The sequence below is a fragment of the Bubalus bubalis genome, chromosome 4 (genome assembly GCF_019923935.1).
Source record: "Bubalus bubalis isolate 160015118507 breed Murrah chromosome 4, NDDB_SH_1, whole genome shotgun sequence".
NCBI lineage: Eukaryota > Metazoa > Chordata > Mammalia > Artiodactyla > Bovidae > Bubalus > Bubalus bubalis.
The window spans coordinates 93,694,271-93,713,843 of record NC_059160.1 but is presented as its reverse complement, the minus strand read 5'-3'; the positions used below and the strand labels follow the sequence as shown (position 1 = coordinate 93,713,843).

The following is a 19,573-nucleotide window of genomic DNA, read 5'->3' as shown; positions in this document are numbered from 1 at the left end:
AAGAATAATAATAATAATTTTCATAATAAAAATTGGGGAAAATATGATGTGGAATGGAACAAGATTGCAAATTGTGGGACTTCCTTGGTGGTCCGGTCCAGTGGCTAAGACTCCACGCTCCCAGGGGGCCCAGGTTTCATCCCTAGTCAGGGAACTAGATCCCACATGCCACAAGGAAGATCCTGTGTGTGGCAACAAAGAACCCATGTGCCGCCAACTACAACCCAGCACAGCCAAATAAATGAATAAATAAAGCAAGGTACTGCTGGGTCATATTTTTTAAATGCTTTTAAAAAAGTCTCTGTGCTTCCACTGCAGGGGTTTCAGGATTGATCAGTGGTTGGGGTGTGTGAAATACACACACACACACACACACACACACACACAAAGCCAAACAAAAAAAAGATGAACAAACTGTTAATAATTACTGTAGCTAGGTTATGGGAAATCTGCTTTCCCTACTCTTACATATCTGTAAGTTTCCACATTAAAACCTTTGTTCAAAAAATAGAGAAGAACTCTGAAAGAGAACAAAACGAAATTTTAAAAAAGGCTATTGAAAGAGATAGCTACTATAGGGTTATTGTTTATCCCATGTTCAACTTCTTTGGGTGTCAGTTCTGGCCTTTATATTCATCAGGTTTTATTGGGCAACTCCAATTCAGTGGAGTTATCTGAAAGAGATAGCTTTCTGAAGTGGAAAATAAAGCTTGGGGACTCCAACGTCTTTCCTGCCACCCTCCAAATGATAGGTGGGCATTAGGAACAGTGTGAGAAATAAAAAGAAGTCTGTCGTTTAACAAAAGCAAAGAGCAGAGCAAATACTGAACGAGAGTAAAGGAAGTAGGAAAATGTTAGGACACACAGAGAAAAGCAAACCAAAGAGCAGTCTTCCAATGAGGCCTGGGTTGCTCAGTCACTTCATGCCTGATTCTTTGTGATCCCATGGACTGTAGCCCACCAGGCATCTCTGTCCATAGGATTCTCCAAGCAAGAATACTGAAGTGGATTGCCATGCCCTTCTCCAGGGGATGTTCCTGACCTAGGGATCAAACCCACGTCTATTCTAGCTTTTCAGGCAGATTCTTTACCCATTGAACCACCTGGGAAGCCCCAGTGAGGGCCTGGGCTGAAGGTCAAATTAACCTCAAGATTTTGCAGTTGGGTCATTTACACCCCAGGGACTCTAAGAGCTGGAGTAGAAGTGAGTGGCAAAAAAATAAAGTGAGTGGCTATCTGTGAAGTCATCTCTAATAATGGTAGACAAAACAAAGATCAAATTAAAAGTTGATAAAATAACACGACTTAGTGACTGAACAACAAAGTAACACAACATAACTCTATTAACAATAACCTGGCTTCTGGTGGGGCCAGCCAACAGTTGCAGCCAGCTTTGAAAGAGATGCAGCCAATAACAACATTCAATGGTTTTATGAATTAATAAATTCTTCTCAGAAGGAGAACCAAACTAGTCAAGAGAGTGAACTTGTCTATGACTACAAAACACCCTGATACAGGGAAATGATTCCGGAAAGACAGCAAACTGATGCTTCGCCCCATGACTTACAGTCCTCAAAGTTGAAGTGTCAATTTGCATTTCAGATTTAATGGGTTTCCTATCCTTTCCCATTTTCAATTAATTGTGTGGAACTCTTACTATACTTAGTTTCTAGTAAGGACAGAATGGTAGAACTCCAGATCCTCTCATGGACATAGGGCATAAAATAAAAACATTTGACAACCACTATCTTTGGAGTCTTACACTAATGCACAAAACAGGGCGTGCCAACCCAATGCTCCGGAGAGCCAGGCAACTAATGTAACTTGCCTGAAGAAAGGCAACAGGAGGCTGAAAGGACGATTAAGACTGGAGAGCATGCCTGCCTGCCTGCTGAGTCACTTCAGTCGTGTCCGACTCTTTGCGACCCTATGGACTGTAGCCCACCAGGCTCCTCCGTCCATGGGATTCTCCAGGCAAGAATACTGGAGTGGGTTGCCCTGACCTCCTCCAGGGGATTGAACCCAAGCCTCTTATATCTCCTGCATTGGCAGGCGGGTTCTTTACCACTTGTGCCACCAGGGAAGCCCCTGGAGAGTATAGAATCCATCTATAAGGAAGGGTCAGTAGTGGTTCAGAAATTTCTGTCTTCAGAAACGTGAAATCCAAACCTTTATTGAAAAGGTCTGATAATTAACATAGTCCCTCAAAAAAAAAAAAAAGTCCATAGCCAGAAATAGCCATGAGCAACCAATGTTCCAACCTCTGGCAAAGATATACATACCAAAATTTCCCACAGCAGTTAAGTGTATAGCAAAGATGGAAACATTTTTAAATTCCAGCAAAAAAAAAAAAAAAAAAATTGAATAAAATGCTATTAAAAACAATGTTACCAAAAAAAAAAATGTTACACACACACACTGATATGGAATCAACTCCAATAGATAATTAAATGGGAAAATGTTAGATCCAAAAGAGGGCTCTCATTTGATATAAAGTGGGCTAGAAGCAATAGGAACCATGTAAGGTAGAAACAGAGAGGATGTTTACTTATGTGCAGAACAGCTCTGAAAGTTCACAAAATAATTTAGTAGTCATAGTTGCCTTTGGGGAGTAAACTAGATGTCTGCTATGAGGAGAACCTTACTTTTCTGCTGAACATCCTATTAGAAACGTTACATTCCGCACCCCCGCCCCCCAGGTACATGTATTACTTTTAGCTTTCAAAAAGTTAATGGACTTTTGAAGATACAAGGATAGCAAAATAGCAAGGTGCTGTTAGAAAAATAAAAGGCAGGAAGGGGAAATGGGCTGTTTATGATTAAAACTGGGCAAGCAGGTGGGTGAATTTTCTCCCTAACTTGTTTCTCTTTGTGTTCTCCCCCTTGAGCCATTTCTCATTGTCTCTCCTTAATTTGTGGTTTATTTTTTCAACACTGTTTTTCTTTCACCTCACAATCCCCTTATGCCCACCTTTCCCTTCTCCTCCTGGAAAAGGAAGAGCTAATAAATAAATGAAAACAGTGTTACAGAGGAAGAAAATTTAGAATGGGGCCTTAGAATGGCCCCAAAATTAGGACACTGGAAAACAGGTCTTGGTGCTCAGTTGCTCAGTCCTGTCTGACTCTTTGTGACCCCATGGACTGTAGCCCGCCAGGCTCCTCTGTCCATGGAATTTTCCAGGCAAGAATACTGGAGTGGGTTGCCATTTCCTTCTCCAGCTTGGTCTTGGATTTCCTAATAAAATTAGAAGCTAGATCTAATATATTTAAGCATGTACTTCATATATCTCACCCCCAGGACAAGTCATAGATGAAACCCAGTCAACTGAAAACACAACTTCCCTGTTCAAGTCCCACACTTAAATCCCTAAAACCCTGTGGGTTCCACCTAAGAAACATCGCTCAGGTCCACTCCTTCTGCTATCAGGCTCTGGTATCTCCGGCTCAGGAATTCCTGAACGTCCATCCTTCACCTTTTTACAAATCTTTGCCTCTACAAAACTGCTTCTTCTGCTGGAAACCCACTGGGTTACAAGCACAGACACAGGACCCACACTGCCCAAGTTCAAATCCTGACTGAAGTTTTCTTCTTCCTCAAAATGGGAACAGTAGTACCTACCTCATAGAGCTGCCATGAAGATGAACACAAGTTATAAATGCAAAGCGCTTAGTGCCTGGGGCATAATGAATGCTGGGTGTTAGCTTTTGTAATTTATAACAGGGAAACCCCTGAGGCCCAGCCAGGACCTCACTCATTTCCCAGTGGCATTGTCACTCCTCCTTTGCTCCCCAACTGCTTGATCCCTGCCTCATTCACTTCTACAATACTATAATAACCCATTCATATATTCACATGACTATCTGCTTCATTAGCTCTCAAAGGCCATGAAGGGCAGAGACTGTGTTATTCTAAATCTTTGTACCTTCAGCACCAGAACACAGTATTTCCTCAATAAACACTTTCTAGGGAACTAATCTGGAGAAGGAAATGGCAACCCACTCCAGTGTTCTTGCCTGGAGAATCCCATGGACAGAGAAGCCTGGTAGGCTGCAGTCCATGGGGTCACACAGAGTTGGACATGACTGAAGCGACTTGGCAGCAGGGAACTAATCTAGCCCCACTGGGATGGATACCTGTGATTCCCAAACATGCTGTGGAGCTTTAGACCCTGTTCCCTAAGCACACGCCTTTCCCAGCTCCTCTCCACCATCCACTTGATAAATCTATCCTTTTTTTTAGGGCAGAACTAGTAGAAGGTGCTAACCAAGGTAATGGTACAGGTGAACAGAGACCAGGAGAAACAGCTTTATTTGGACTGAGAGTTGGAGAGTGGGAGGAGGGCCTGAGACAGCATACTGAGTGAGAGAAGAGAGATTAGTTTTCAAAATGGCAGTCAGGGCTCATCCACCAAATAGACTCGACCTGCCATCAGCCTTGCAGTGAGCGCCACCAATAAGAGGCCTGCTGGGAAATGTTTATTTGCCACTGAATCACCCAAGCATGCTACAATTCTAAGAAAGGTACAGGTCGTTTTTCCTTTCCATAACTCAATGTCCACAGCATCTCCTCAATCATAAGTATTACAAAAGAAAGTAAAAAAAACAAAAATCACATTTTACAGATCTTAGACTTGTCTTTAGTATTTTAGCTCAAATCTTACCATCTTCAAAAAACAGTTCTATCAAACCCATCAGCTAAAAGTTCTATCCAAGCAGTGAGAAGACGGCCTTTGTTAGCCCATGGCAATTCTTTTCCAATTTGTCCTAGCTAGTTAATGCTGAACAGCAGAATGAGGCTTAGATTGCAGGGGTGGGGGGAAGGGGTAGCAAGAGTTAACTTCCCCCAGTACAAGATGGCATCTGAAGCTTGATGGGAGAGCTGAACTGGAGAGACTTGAGGGAAGGGTCCAGGCCCTGTATTCAGTCAGAGTCACTGCTGGAAGAGGAGGAGGAGGAAGAATGCTGCAAGGGGAAAGGGGAAAGGATACATCAGATCCAAATGACTTTTGTTACTTTGTGGGACATTCTTTGGTGCCCTATACCTCCACCCCAGTGCCCTCTGCTTTCTAAGAAGGTCAGGAGTCTTCAACTCGACTGTCCCTTAAACAGCAAAAGCAAGGATTTCCTTCAGCAGTGAGCATACAGGAATGGATGAAACCATCCTAAATCATTGCACAGAATTTAACATGCTGCATTTGGAGAAAGTTTCCAATTTTCTTTACCTGAGCCAATGCCTAGGCAAGGAATAAATTATAGGCACTAGAGTAGAATTATACAAGGAAACAGCTGGTCCCTTATAGTATTTATTAGCTGCATGGACATTCCTAATGGCTATGAGACTAAGAAAAGTGAGTAGAACCAGTAGCTGTGTGTGCATCTATCTCTACTTTTTCCTAAGTCCCAACTGGGAGAAAGTGAGGAAAGTGGGAGAGGAGGCTGGGAGAGTCCTAGTCAAGGTTCTTTACATGTATACTCCCATCAAAACTGTCACCAAAAACATTTTTGAGTGTCTCCATTCAAGCTCACCTTTCCTCCTCCTCAGACTTCTACCAAAGATGAAGAACTAGAGTTAGCATCCAAAGCCATAAGGCAAATAAATATTGGGCAGAAAAATGTAAATTAAGGCCTCCTCAAGATCAGGGTTGGTTCACTCCTTCCAGAGTTGTCCTGAGAGCTACTTTTACTCTTGCTAATGAACAATCCTCTGGAGTAAAGATATTTAGCCTTGGGGCTGAGCATGAAACTCAGGTTTTATTAGAAGCTGAGAGTCACTGACTGCTCTCGTCCTCAGTTTCCCTACTGAACAGTAGGACAATGGGGCCCATGTAACTAACACAACACCCTGAGAACACTGAAGGAGAGAAAGAAACTCCAGGACCTAGGGCCAGATTATTACAAGTTAATCATTATATAAGACATTGCTTTGTCAAAGGACTGACTCTATTACTTGATGTTTGACCACCTCAGTGGGTGTGTCCAACTTGCTAAAACAAGCATGGGGTGCGGGTGGGGTGGGGAGTTCTAGGAAGAGAAAGGCAAACTAGAAAGACTTTTGATGCTGACATCCATTCTGTAGCTCAGCCTAGCACCTCCCAGATAGAAGGCCTAATAAGCCTAATAAAATTTTTTAGGCTTATCAGATTCTTCCCAGTGGGAATCCTTTACACAGTCACTGTCCCACATCCTCAGACTTCAAACCCCCCATTCCTTGCCCTCCCCTGCCTCCTTAGTCCCTTGGAAGGGGCACCCCTTCCCAGCCAGGCTCCAGGGGCACTTACCTTGCCATGCTTATGGTGTTTCTGCTTCTTTTTATGAGCTTTCTTCATTTTCTTGTGCACCTTCTTGTCAATCACTATTCCTGGTCCCACTATACCAGGAACCAATGGATTCACAGGACACATGCCAGGGCCAGGTGGTGGGTATGGAGGCGGGTAGGGACCTGAGGGCTGGCATCCTGGATATCCTGGCTGTGGCACAGGATGACAGGGCCCACCAGGGGGAAAGGCTGGATTCCCCTGGGGTGCTCCTGGGGGAGTGGGAAAGGGGCCTGGAGGAAAGGGAGGGTTGGCAGGTGGTGGATGGGCAGGATTGCAAGCTCCAGGATACCCAGTGTTAGGGGGGTGTGGATATGGTCCTGGCTGCCCTGGTGGAAGAAACAAAGAATAAATTAAGATTACAACTGCCCAGAGCCTCTGACAACAAACAACAACAAAAAGAATCACTCGATAGTTAAGGGCAAATGGGAAGGTGAGGAAAGAGAACGAAGGGAAGGGGAGGCAAACTTAACAGTAGAGAGAGAAAAGGGAAGGGCCCTGTCAGGGCGGGGGAGAAATGGAGACAGTGAACTCTAGGGAAAGACGAGAGGATGGGTCAGCAACTAAGGACTTTGCTTTTGCGGGTTAGTGGAGAGGAGGAGGAGAAACTGACGCAGAAACCCCCTGTTGTGGCCCATCTGAAAAGGGGTTGGGGCGAGAGAAGCGATCCCCCAAACACCTACCGGCATTGGGATTCCACATGTTCAGATGTCTCTTTCAGCCTGAGGAGAAAGAAATGAAGGCAAACAGCTGATGGCCCACAAGTAGGTGGGGGTTTTAGAGACCAAGCCCCAGGCCCAACTCCAACGACTCCGGCTCCACTCTATGCAGTCCCTTAGAGAACTTCCACGACCTCCACGGAAGAAATGTTTCTTTCCACACATTCTTTCGCCTGCCAATACCTAATTCTATCCCTAGTTCCCTAGCCACAGGAACCTAGCTCCCAGAGCCCCTCCACCTTCCACTAGTTCTGGCCGCGGCAGGAGGCTTCTAACTCCTCTCTCCTGTCGGGAGAGAGGCTGAGTCCGCCAATCTCCCTAAACCTAAACTCCCTATAAACTCATCTGCCTTTCCATGACCGAGTCCGGAAGACTTTAACCACCCAGAGGCTGCGGAAAGACCTTAAACACTTTACCGCTCCCGGCGGAGAGAGACGGGGGACAAGACCCCCACCCCAGGCTAAGAGAAGGACCTGACTTGAGGCGAAAGGAGGTAGGAGAATCAGGAAAGATCCTCAAATGCTTACATAGTAGACGCACCCCCTCCCCCCCGCCATTCAAAAGGGCAAATAAAGATCCTGACTCCCAGCTGCGAAGGGACTCCTCACCCAGGAATGGAGAAAGGAGGAGACTGGGGTATCTAGCTGTCCGGTCACCCTTAGACCACTGCCTGGGCGGACTTGTCCTTCTTAGCCTCCACTCACTTCCTGGTAACCCTCCTAACCATAGGCTTCAGCATCCGCCCCTGCTACCGTCTAATTGGTAATATGTGTTCATTCTGCGTTAGGATTGGAGAACTTACTCGTCAATCACTCCATTCCCTCTCTAGGCTAGAAGGCAACGGTGGCAGTAGGGGCGGAGCCAAGGGCTTCAGGGAGAGGCGGGTGCAAAAGGGCAGCCGGAAATCCCCGTGGGCGGGGCTCAGAGAAGCTAGGAGAGGGCTGGGCAGTTTCAGGGCGAGGTCCCCAAGTGCCTAGAGGAAATTCGACCCTTGACTTCTGAGCTGTTCGTCTAGTGGGTGCCACACCCTTCCAATATGAATTTACGTTCAAGTTATGAACTTTCGAAGATGTGAATGTGCGTATGTTCACGTGTCCAATTAGGTAAGTTGGTTCACTCGTCTGGCGTACATTGTCACGTGCAGTTTGCCCTCTGTCTCTTATTGCTGACGAATCCCTCCGCTCTACCCTCGGCCACCTCTTCTCCCTCCTCCAGTCAGTAATTTTTCTTCCCTGTTCTCTTGATGCCAGCTCCTGTATGTCAGCTGCTGTACTATTGTATGCCAGCTACTACCACTACTGTATGCCAGCTGTACTGTACTACTATAATTTTCAAGGTACTTTAAATTTATTTTCCTTATTTTTTGTATGTATTATTTGTGTGAAAGTATTATAAACCTATTACAGTACAGAGACATCACTCTGCTGACTAAGGTCCCATATGGTCAAAGCTATGGTTTTTCCAATAGTCATGTATGGATGTGAGAGTTGGACCATAAAGAAGGCTGAAGAATTGATGTTTTCCAGTTGTGGTCCTAGAGAAGACTCTTGAGAGTCCCTTGGACTGCAAAGAGATCAAACCAGTCAATCCTAAAGGAAATCAACCTTGAATACTCATTGAAAGGACTGATGCTGAAGCTGAAATACTGTGGCCACCTGATGGGAAGAGCCGACGCATTGAAAGACACCCTGATGCTGGGAAGGATGGAAGGCAGGAGAAGGGGACGACAGAGGACAAGATGTTGGATGGCATCACCGACTCAATGGACATGAGTTTGAGCAAACTCCAGGAGATAGTGAAGGACAGGGAAGCCTGGTGTGCTGCAGTCTGTGGGGTCACAAAGAGTGGGATGTGACTTAGCAACCGAAGAACAACTATAAAGCCTATTGTGTTAGCCTATATAGCCAAAATTAGTTAGGTAACCAGGCTAACTTTGTTGAACTTACAAACAAATTGGACTTAAGAACACACTCTTGGAATGGAACTCATTCTTCCATAGGGACTTACTGTACTGTGATGTGTTGTACAGATACACATACATACGCAGAGGGCTTAAGGAATGGCAGGGAGATGCTCTCACCCATAGCCTCAATATTTGCCACTGCCCTCTTAGCCCCCATAGAAAGCAAAGAAACATTCTTGGGGGAAATATAGATGTCTAATCTCTCCTAGAATTCCCTATCTCAATTTCATATATCTTGGCAACCCACTCCAGTATTCTTGCCTGGAAAAGTCCATGGACTGAGGAACCTGGCGGGCTGCAGTCCATGGGGTTATATACTGAGCATGCATGCATGAGGGTGGAGGGAGATGGGTTGCTGGCAATAAACTGGTAGAACTTAAAAAAAAATTTTTTTTTAATTTCATATATCTGCCATCTGGCAAATTGCATAAACCAGAAACCAAGAAAGTCATCCTTAATGGATCTCTCCACATTCCTCCCATCCCCCTCCAACATCAGGAAGGGTCTGTTTTGTTTCCCAAATAAATCTGGAATCTCTATACTTCTCTCCATCTTCTCTGCTCCTAGCCTACCATCATCTCTTAACTGGACTGCTGCAATGGCCTCAATTTTTTTTTTTTTTTTTTTTAGTAACCCACTTAACAAGCTTGATTTAATAAACATGTAGAACCATTCACCCAAAGTAAAAACTACTTATCCCTTTTAAGTGTACATAAAACATTTATAAAAATCGGTCTCAACGAATGTAATTCAAACTTGAGAATTGTGTAATACATACTGTATTCTTTGACCACAGTGTAAAATATAAATACAAATGAAACTGAGCAGGGCCCTGTGGGGCCTTCACATGTACCCGTGAAGGCCCCACAAGCCTTTTCCTGGTCCCCTTTTCTTGTTTGTAGGAAAACGGATTTAACTTCCTAGCATGCATGCTAAATCACTTCTGTCAAGATCATATGGACTGTAGCCCTCCAGGCTCCTCTGTTCATGGGTTCCCCAGGCAAGAATATTGGAATGGGTTGCTGTGCCCCGCTCCAGGGAATCTTCCCAACCCAGGGATCGAACCTACATCTCTTATGTCTCCTGCACTGGCGGGTGGGTTCTTTACCGCTAGTGCCACCTGGGAAGCCCTCAGCTTCCTAGACTGTCCCAGAATTCCAAAGGGCAGATTCAAATAGTGGCTAATCTGGGAAGATAGAGAATGCAAAAAAAAAGGAGGAACTGTTAAAAAACAATAGTGCAGTCATAAAGCAGAGCCCTGGTTTCTCCTCAAGGGAAATATATAACAATTTATTTTTTAGTTTTTCTGTGGGAAATAAGACCCCCAACCAGGTAAAGAATGGTAGCTTTCTTCTGAGCCCAACATTCATGTAATACCATCCTGTTACCTCACCACCAACCAATCAGAAGAAAGTCATGTGCCTTGCAGGCTTAGCCCCCAATTTTGCTTATAAAAACTCCTCTCCAAAAACTATCACAAAAGTTTGGGTTTTTTGAACACTAACCACCAATTCTCCTTGCTCAATTCAGCAACATACCTTTCTCTGTTCCAAACTCCAATGTTCTGGTTTGTTTGGCCTTCACTGTGTGTTGGACACATGAGCTTGTGTGCATTCAACAAAACAAACATATATTTGGAAGTTAAAAAGGCAAAAGTCTTCCAAATAACTCTGAGTCAAAGAATAAAATAGTATGGAAATGAAATACTTTAAACCAAACCATAATGAAATATTACATCCCCAATTTGTAAGGTACAAAAATATGAAGATATATCTTATGCTGAGTTTATCGTCTTGAACAAAAATTGATAGATTTTAATTTTTTAATTAAAAGTTTTTGCTATGAGCCTATTATACAGAGTGAAGTAAGCCAGAAAGAAAAACACCAATACAGTATACTAACGCATATATATGGAATTTAGAAAGATGGTAACAATAACCCTGTGTACGAGACAGCAAAAGAGACACTGATGTATAGAACAGTCTTATGGACTCTGTGGGAGAGGGAGAGGGTGGGAAGATTTGGGAGAATGGCATTGAAACATGTAAAATATCATGTATGAAATGAGTTGCCAGTCCAGGTTCGAAGCACGATACTGGATGCTTGGGGCTGGTTCACTGGGACGACCCAGAGGGATGGAATGGGGAGGGAGGAGGGAGGAGGGTTCAGGATGGGGAACACATGTATACCTGTGGTGGATTCATTTTGATATTTGGCAAAACTAATACAATTATGTAAAGTTTAAAAATAAAATAAAATTAAAAAAAAAAAGTTTTTGCTATATATTTTATTGAAATACACTTGACATACAATACTATGTTTTGCATAACCACAGTACAATTTGATGTGTTTTTATATCAGGCTTCTACTAGGTATTTAAGATGAATTGGAACTTTTTTTAAAGCCAAAGAATGCTCAAACTACCACACAATTGCACTCATCTCACACGCTTGTAAAGTAATGCTCAAAATTCTCCAAGCCAGGCTTCAGCAATACATGAACCGTGAACTTCCAGATGTTCAAGCTGGTTTTAGAAAAGGCAGAGGAACCAGAGATCAAATTGCCAATATCCGCTGGATCATGGAGAAAGCAAGAGAGTTCCAGAAAAACATCTGTTTCTGCTATTGACTATGCCAAAGCCTTTGACTGTGTGGATCACAATAAACTGTGGAAAATTCTGAAAGAGATGGGAATACCAGACCACCTGCCTCTTGAGAAATCTGTATGCAGGTCAGGAAGCAACAGTTAGAACTGGACGTTGAACAACAGACTGGTTCCAAATGGGAAAAGGAGTACATCAAGGCTGTATATTGTCACCCTGCTTATTTCACTTATATGCAGAGTACATCATGAGAAACGCTGGACTGGAAGAAACACAAGCTGGAATCAAGATTGCCAGGAGAAATATCAATAACCTCAGATATGCAGATGACACCACCCTTATGGCAGAAAGTGAAGAGGAACTCAAAAGCCTCTTGATGAAAGTGAAAGTGGAGAGTGAAAAAGTTGGCTTAAAGCTCAACATTCAGAAAATGAAGATCATGGCATCCGGTCCCATCACTTCATGGGAAATAGATGGGGAAACAGTGGAAACAGTGTTAGACTTTATTTTTCTGGGCTCCAAAATCACTGCAGATGGTGACTGCAGCCATGAAATTAAAAGACACTTACTCCTTGGAAGGAAAGTTATGACCAGCCTAGATAGCACATTCAAAAGCAGAGACATTACTTTGTCAACAAAGGTTCGTCTAGTCAAGGCTATGGTTTTTCCTGTGGTCATGCGTGGATGTGAGAGTTGGACTGTGAAGAAGCCTGAGTGCCGAAGAATTGATGTTTTTGAACTGTGGTGTTGGAGAAGACTCTTGAGAGTCTCTTGGACTGCAAGGAGATCCAAGCAGTCCATTCTGAAGGAGATCAGCCCTGGGATTTCTTTGGAAGGAATGATGCTAAAGCTGAAACTCCAGTACTTTGGCCACCTCATGCGAAGAGTTGACTCATTGGAAAAGACTCTGATGCTGGGAGGGATTGGGGGCAGGAGGAGAGGGGGATGACAGAGGATGAGATGGCTGGATGGCATCACCAACTCGATCAATGTGAGTCTGGGTGAACTCCGGGAGTTGGTGATGGACAGGGAGGCCTGGTGTGCTGCAATTCATGGGGTCGCAAAGAGTCGGACACGACTGAGCAACTGAACTGAACTGATACCTGATTTTTTTTCTTTCTTGAAAGATCATTGAGTTTGAAAGAAATTATGAGTATGTCTGTATGGGCATGATTCCTCTTAGAATTTATCATTTATTTATTGTCTTTTGGTTGCACTGGGTCTTTGTTGCTGTGCACAGGTTTTCTCTAGTGTGGCAGGCGGGGGCTAGTCTTCACTGGTTCGCAGGCTTCTTATTGCAGCGGCTCCTCTAGTGGAGTACAGGCTAGACACACAGGCTTCAGTAGTTGCAACATGGGGGCTCAGTAGCTGCGGTGTGTGGGCTTAGTTGCCTTGCAGCATGTGGGGTCTTAGTTCACCGACCAGCAATTGAACTTGGTTCCTTTTCATTGCAAGATGGATTCTTAACCACTGGACCACCAGAGAGAAATTTGAAAACTATCTCTTATTTAAAGTAGCTTTATTGAAATACAGTTCATACAATTCACCCATGTACAGTGTACAGTTCAATAGTTTTTAGCATTTCATGAGCTTGTGTAACCATCGCCATTATCTAATTTTAGAAGATTTTTTTGTCCCCCTTAAAATAATTTCATACCCATTAATAGTGAATCCTCATTTGTCTCCTTACCTCTCCCTCATTTTACTCAAGCCCTAAGCAACCACTAATTAATGTTTGCTATAAATTGTCTTATTCTAAACATTTCGGACACGACTGAGCAACTGAACCGAACTGAACTGAACTGAAACATTTCATACAAATGGAAAATTGTATATGTGACCTATTGTGATTGGCTGCTTTCACTTAGCATATTTTCGAGGTTCACCCATGACATAGTATGAATCTTCATTCCTTTTTATGAAGGAAGTACTGACTAGTATGCCAGTCTTTGGCTATACCACATTTAGTTATCCATTCACTTGAAGAACATTTGAATTGTCTTACATTTTTGCCTATTATGTACTTGGTGCTGTGGACATTCATGGACAAGTTTGTGTGACCATATGTTTTTTTTTTTATTATCAGCACAGAAATTTATTTGAATTCAAGATTATATGGTTATATTTAGAATAATGTAATAATTATCGAAAGCACGTATCATTCTTGGCTTTGAAACAGTTATAAAGGTATACTTTTGAAGTCAAAAATATGTAGTAAGAATGTACAAGGAAGCAAATATATAAAAAACAAGCTTACTAAGTATTGGGAGTTGTACAGAGGGACACACCAAGATAAATGTAACAGAGTCCAAATTATACAACATACCGCAAGGCGTTCTCTTGCTTTATCAACTCCTAGAAAATAAATCAGTAACCTCAGTAATGCATCATCGTTGACTCAATGGATATGAATTTGAGCAAACTCTGGGAGATGATGAAGGACAGGGAAGCCCAGCGTGCTGCAGTCCATGGGGTCACAAAGAGTCAAACACAACTGAACGACTGAACAACGACAGTAATGCAAGAATACTACAAAAGGGACAAACTTTCTGAGGGACATCGGTAGTAATTCACTATTCTTTCCTTTTTTCTATCTCCTTCCCTCAGGGCAGTTTCTTTTCTTCCCTCTAAAATGGGTTTTATTGTATTGAAAAAAATAGGTTTTATTTGTCAATTGTAGTAATTGAAATATGCAACAATTTACTTAAAGATGCTCAGGGATCTTTTATCTTTTGGTTGTCCTGGGTCTTCGTTCCTGCGCTCGGGCTTCCTCTAGTTGCGGTGAGCTGGGGCTACTCTTTGTTGTGGGGCCCGGGCTTCTCGTGGTGGCTTCTCTTGTTGTGGAGCACAGGCTCTGGGTGCACCGGCTTCAGCAGCTGCAGCACATAGGCTTGGTAATTGTGGCACATGGGCTTGGTGGCTCCGCAGCATGTGGGATCTTCCCTGACCAGAGATCAAACCCGTGTCCCCTGCATTGGCAGGGGGATCCTTATACCACCAGAGAAGTTCTCAAATTTTTGAAAAAGCCAATCAGCTAGTTAGCAAGGGATCATTAGTGGCTTACAGGGAAAAAAATTTCAGGTATTACATATTTGCTAAATAGATTTAAAAAAGAGTAAGCAGCTAAAAATGGGTGAAAAAAATCCCAGGGTTTACTGTGACCTAGACAATTGAAAACAAACAGACCTATTTACTTGCAGAGTGAGCAAGAGAAAGAGGTTCCGAGATAGAGTTTGGTTTCCAACAGTGTCCACTGCCAAAGGTGGACAGACTCAGAATGTCTCCTCTTCTCATAGAAACTGGAACACGGACAAGCAGCTTTTCTTTGAACAGCCCTTTGCACACATCATCCACAGAGATCTGATGGATTTGACTGCCCAGAAAGATTGGTGTGTTTGTGCTAACATTAGAGTCTTGTGCTAATCCCAGATCGTTAACCATGAGTGTTGTTCTGAATCCACCCTGATATTTATTAGGGAAGGGAACTCCATCAATCACCCCAGATATGGGATTATAAGCAGCACTTTACCAATGCTGTCCTGAGCTCACATTTAGGATTTTGGCCGATAGTTTTGGGTCAGGTCCTAACCTGATTCCCAGATTCATAGCATCAGCAGTTTCACTCATACCAATAGCTAACAGTATGTTGTAGCAGATCCTCAGAGCCTGCACAGGCCCACAGGCTTCACAGTACAGCGCATTGGAATCCTTGCTCCCCAGCAACTCTTGGGCAGCAGCAAATTTGTCTGTGACTCCTTCAGTGGCACTAGTGATAAAGAACCCACCTACCAACACTGGAGACATAAGAGACACAGGATTGATCCCTGGGTCAGGAAGATTTCCTGGAGTAAGAAATGGCACCCCGCTCCAGTATTCTTGCCTAGAGAATCCCCATGGACAGGAATCTGGCGGACTACAGTCCATAGAGTCGCAAAGAGTAGGACACAACTGAAGCAACTTGGCACAGCACACCTCCCACCACAAACGTGAGGTCCCCAGACTGAGCAGCTTCCACACCACCAGAAACAGGGGCAACCCTGAAAATTGCTCCCATTTTCTCAACTTCTTTGGCCAAATCTTCCCAAACTATCGGAGAAGGCAATGGCAACCCACTCCAGTACTCTTGCCTGGAAAATCCCATGGGCAGAGGAGCCTGGTAGGCTGCGGTCCATGGGGTCGCTAAGAGTCGGACACGACTGAGCGACTTCACTTTCACTTTTCACTTTCATGCATTGGAGAAGGAAATGGCAACCCACTCCAGTACTCTTGCCTGGAGAATCCCAGGGACGGGGAGCCTGGTGGGCTGCCGTCTATGGGGTCGCACAGAGTCGGACACGACTGAAGCGACTTAGCAGCAGCAGCAGCAGTACTAGAGTCTGTTAATAGTGAGCCTTACTTTGCTTTTTTTGGAATCCCATTTGCTCCAGAATAAGCTTCTATTCCATTGATACTGGTGGGCAACATTGTAATAATTCTGTCCTTGCCGGCTACATCTGCTGGAGAAGACACTACCTGTTCACTTGCTTCTAGAAATTCTCTGCATGCGTCAGGAAACACATCATAAATTACAAGCAGATAGCCATGTCCGTGGTATATATATATATATATATATATATATATTTTTTTTTTTTTTTTTTTTTTTTTTTGCCATGGGATGCCCCATTTGCCTAGTCCAATGAATCCAGCTAGAGCCATTGATGTAGAACACACCACTGCAAGGCTGGCCCCTGCCAGCAACTCCAGTAGGGAGGCTAGAGGCACTCCACAGAGCTATAAGGAGGCTGCCTTGCTGCCCTAGCTCACCCACTCACTGCAAGGGTGCATGGGACATGAGCACTGACATATATTTTCAATTCTATTAGGTATTTACTTATGAGAGGAATTGCTGGGTCATAAGGAGTACATCAAGGCTGTATATTGTCACCCTGCTTCTTTAACTTATATGCAGAGTACATCATGAGAAATGCTGGGCTGGAAGAAGCACAAGCTGGAATCAAGATTGCCAGGAGAAATATCAATAACCTCAGATATGCAGATGACACTACCCTTATGGCAGAAAGTGAAGAGGAACTAAAAAGCCTCTTGATGAAAGTGAAAGATGAGAGTGAAAAAGTTGGCTTAAAGCTCAACATTCAGAAAACTAAGATCATGGCATCTGATCCCGTCACTTCATGGGAAATACATAGGGAAACAGTGGAAACAGTGTCAGACTTTATTTTGGGGGGCTCCAAAATCACTGTAGATGGTGACTGCAGCCATGAAATTAAAAGATGCTTACTCCTTGGAAGGAAAGTTATGACCAACCTAGATAGCATATTGAAAAGCAGAGACATTACTTTGCCAATAAAGGTCCATCTAGTCAAGGCTATGGTTTTTCCAGTAATCATGTATGGATGTCAGAGTTGGACTGTGAAGAAAGCTGAGCGCCGAAGAATTGATGCTTTTGAACTGTGGTGTTGGAGAAGACTCTTGAGAGTCCCTTGGACTGTAAGGAGATCCAATCAGTCCATCCTGAAGGAGATCAGTCCTGGGATTTCTTTGTAAGGAATGATGCTAAAGCTGAAACTCCAGTACTTTGGCCACCTCATGCGAAGAGTTGACTCATTGGAAAAGACTCTGATGCTGGGAGGGATTGGGGGCAGGAGGAGAGGGGGATGACAGAGGATGAGATGGCTGGATGGCATCACCAACTCGATGGATGTGAGTTTGAGTGAACTCCGGGAGTTGGTGATGGACAGGGAGGCCTGGCGTGCTACAGTTCATGGGGTTGCAAAGAGTCGGACACGACTGAGCGACTGAACTGAACTGAACTGATGGTAACTCTTTGTTTAACATTTTTGAGGAACTGCCAAATTATTTACCAAAATAGCCACACCATTTTATATCCCCACCAACCATGTCTAAGGGTTCCAATTTCCCCCCATCTGCGCCAACACTTGTTACTGTCTGTCTTTATGGGTATAGACATTCTAGTGCGAATGAAGTGGTGTCTCATTGACTGTCCTGTCAGCATCCACTCTGGCCCTCTTTCAATTCATTCTCCACATTTCAACCTTGGAAATTGTCTTCTAAAGCCAACTCTGACATCACCCTGCTGCCTAAAATTCTTCAGCGGCATTGCATTATCCTTTAGACAAAGGTTGAAACTATTTTTACATGAATGTATTCATTTTTGTTGAAAAGGTAATATGTTAGAAAACCAAAAAGGACCAAGTGGTATAAAGGGAAAAGTCTCCCTTTCACTCCTGTTCTCCATTTACCCAACTTTCCCAATTCACATAACACATATAACCACATAATTGGTTTCTTGTATACATTTCCACATTCTCTTCATTATAATCAAGCAAATGCTGACATAAATTTATATCCCCTCTCTTAAATATACAAACAGCAAACTATGCAGAGTTTAGTTTGCAACTTTTCTCCCCCACTAAATATATCTTGGAGATGTTTCTATATCAGTAGAGAGTATGTCCTCACTCTTTTTCACAACTACATTTTATTCTTTTATATGATGTACCATAATCAGTTTAACCAATCGAGAGATTTGTGTTATTTTCAATCTTCTGCTACTAAAAACAATGCTGAAATAAATAACCCTGATATGTCATTTTACATATTTTGGCTTTTTATAGATATTGATGAATTATCCTCCATAGAGGTTATATTAATTTACTTCTCACCAGGCTTCCCTGGAGGCCCAGACGGTGAAGAATCCGCCTGTGATACAGGAAACCTGGGTTCCAGCCCTTGGTTGGGAAGATCCCCTGGAGAAGGGAATGGCTACTCACTCCAGTATTCTTGCCTGGAGAATTCCATGGACAGAGGAGCGTGGCGGGCTACAGTCCATGGGGTCACAAAGAGTCGGACGTGGCCGAGCAACTAAGACTTTCATTTTTCACTTTCACCTTCTCACCAGCTGTATGAGTATCTGTTTCTTCCAACTTGTCAAACCAAAAAAACTCAACATCGTATTACTGCAGTGTCTGCAGTGGTCTGACCCTACTGCCTCTCTGCTCTCCTCTCATACTCCTCACCCCTCGTTCTCTGCTCTTCAGCCCCCAGGCCTCTTTCTTCCCTGCAGAAAATCTTAGTTCCTTTTGCGGGAGGGCTTTTGCACTTGCTGCCCCTGCAGGCTGGAATGCTCTCCCCATTTCTCTCCACTTTGCCTACTTAACTCCTGCTCATTCATCAGCTCTCAGCTCCAGGATCACTTCTTCAGGGACGCCTCCTTGATACTCTAGTCAGGTAAACTCCTTTGTTGTAGCCGCTAGTAGGTCCTAGCCTTCCCTTTAGCATATCTATCTCAGCTTATAATCATGCATGAATGAGTAATTACTTATGTTAGCTTCCTGCATTCGACTGTAAGCTTCTTGAAAGGAAGGACACTTCACAGTTAACAGTTCACACAGTGCCTGGTACATAGGAGGGTATCAATGAATAAACTTAAATAACTACATGAATGAATGAATGAACAAATGGAGGAATAGAGCATGATGGTTCTGGAGTTAGTCAGACAGACCTGGATTCAAATCATGACTTTGACACTTAGGTGTGACCTTGAATAAGGTAACCCCTTGGATCATCAATTTCCTCATTTGTAAAACAGTGGCAATGGTACCTACCTCATAGGGTTGTGATGAGATAATTGTGTATCTGTCACATAATAAGCACTTATATGCTACCATGTAGTAGTATCATGATTCTCATTTATATTAAGAACTATTACTGTTAGATTCAGGTGATTCCCAGGATTCTTCGCCTTCCCTTGTGGCTCAGCTGGTAAAGAATCCACCTCCAATGCAGGAGACCTGGGTTCGATCCCTGCCTTGGGAAGATCCCCTGGAGAAGGGAAAGGCTACTCACTCCAGTATTCTGGCCTGGAGAATGCCATGAACGGTATAGTCTGTGGGGTCGCAAAGAGTCGGATGCAACTAAACGACTTTCACTCAGGATGATTTTTAATCTCCCTACA

At 43.6% G+C, this 19,573-nt stretch overlaps 1 protein-coding gene and 1 pseudogene across 1 annotated transcript; both read right to left on the bottom strand.

The window, feature by feature from the left end:
• Window positions 1-4,292: 4,292 nt before the first annotated feature.
• Window positions 4,293-7,786, bottom strand: PRR13 (proline rich 13). The gene is made up of 4 exons (XM_006047470.3): window positions 7,642-7,786; window positions 6,998-7,036; window positions 6,279-6,643; window positions 4,293-4,962 (listed from the first exon to the last, which is right to left on the bottom strand). The coding sequence occupies exons 2-4, from the start codon at window positions 7,014-7,016 to the stop codon at window positions 4,921-4,923; spliced, it is 426 nt and encodes a 141-aa protein (XP_006047532.1). The 5' UTR covers window positions 7,017-7,036; window positions 7,642-7,786; the 3' UTR covers window positions 4,293-4,920.
• A 7,084-nt stretch (window positions 7,787-14,870) lies between these two features.
• On the bottom strand, window positions 14,871-19,228 carry LOC102393982 (annotated as a pseudogene).
• Between the last annotated feature and the right edge of the window lie 345 nt (window positions 19,229-19,573).

Excerpts from the sequence above, each read along its gene's own strand:
- PRR13 (XM_006047470.3), bottom strand. Across the intron at positions 4,963-6,278 it reads AACACCATAAGCATGGCAAG|CATTCTTCCTCCTCCTCCTC; the intron begins GTAAGTGCCCCT and ends TTCCCCTTGCAG.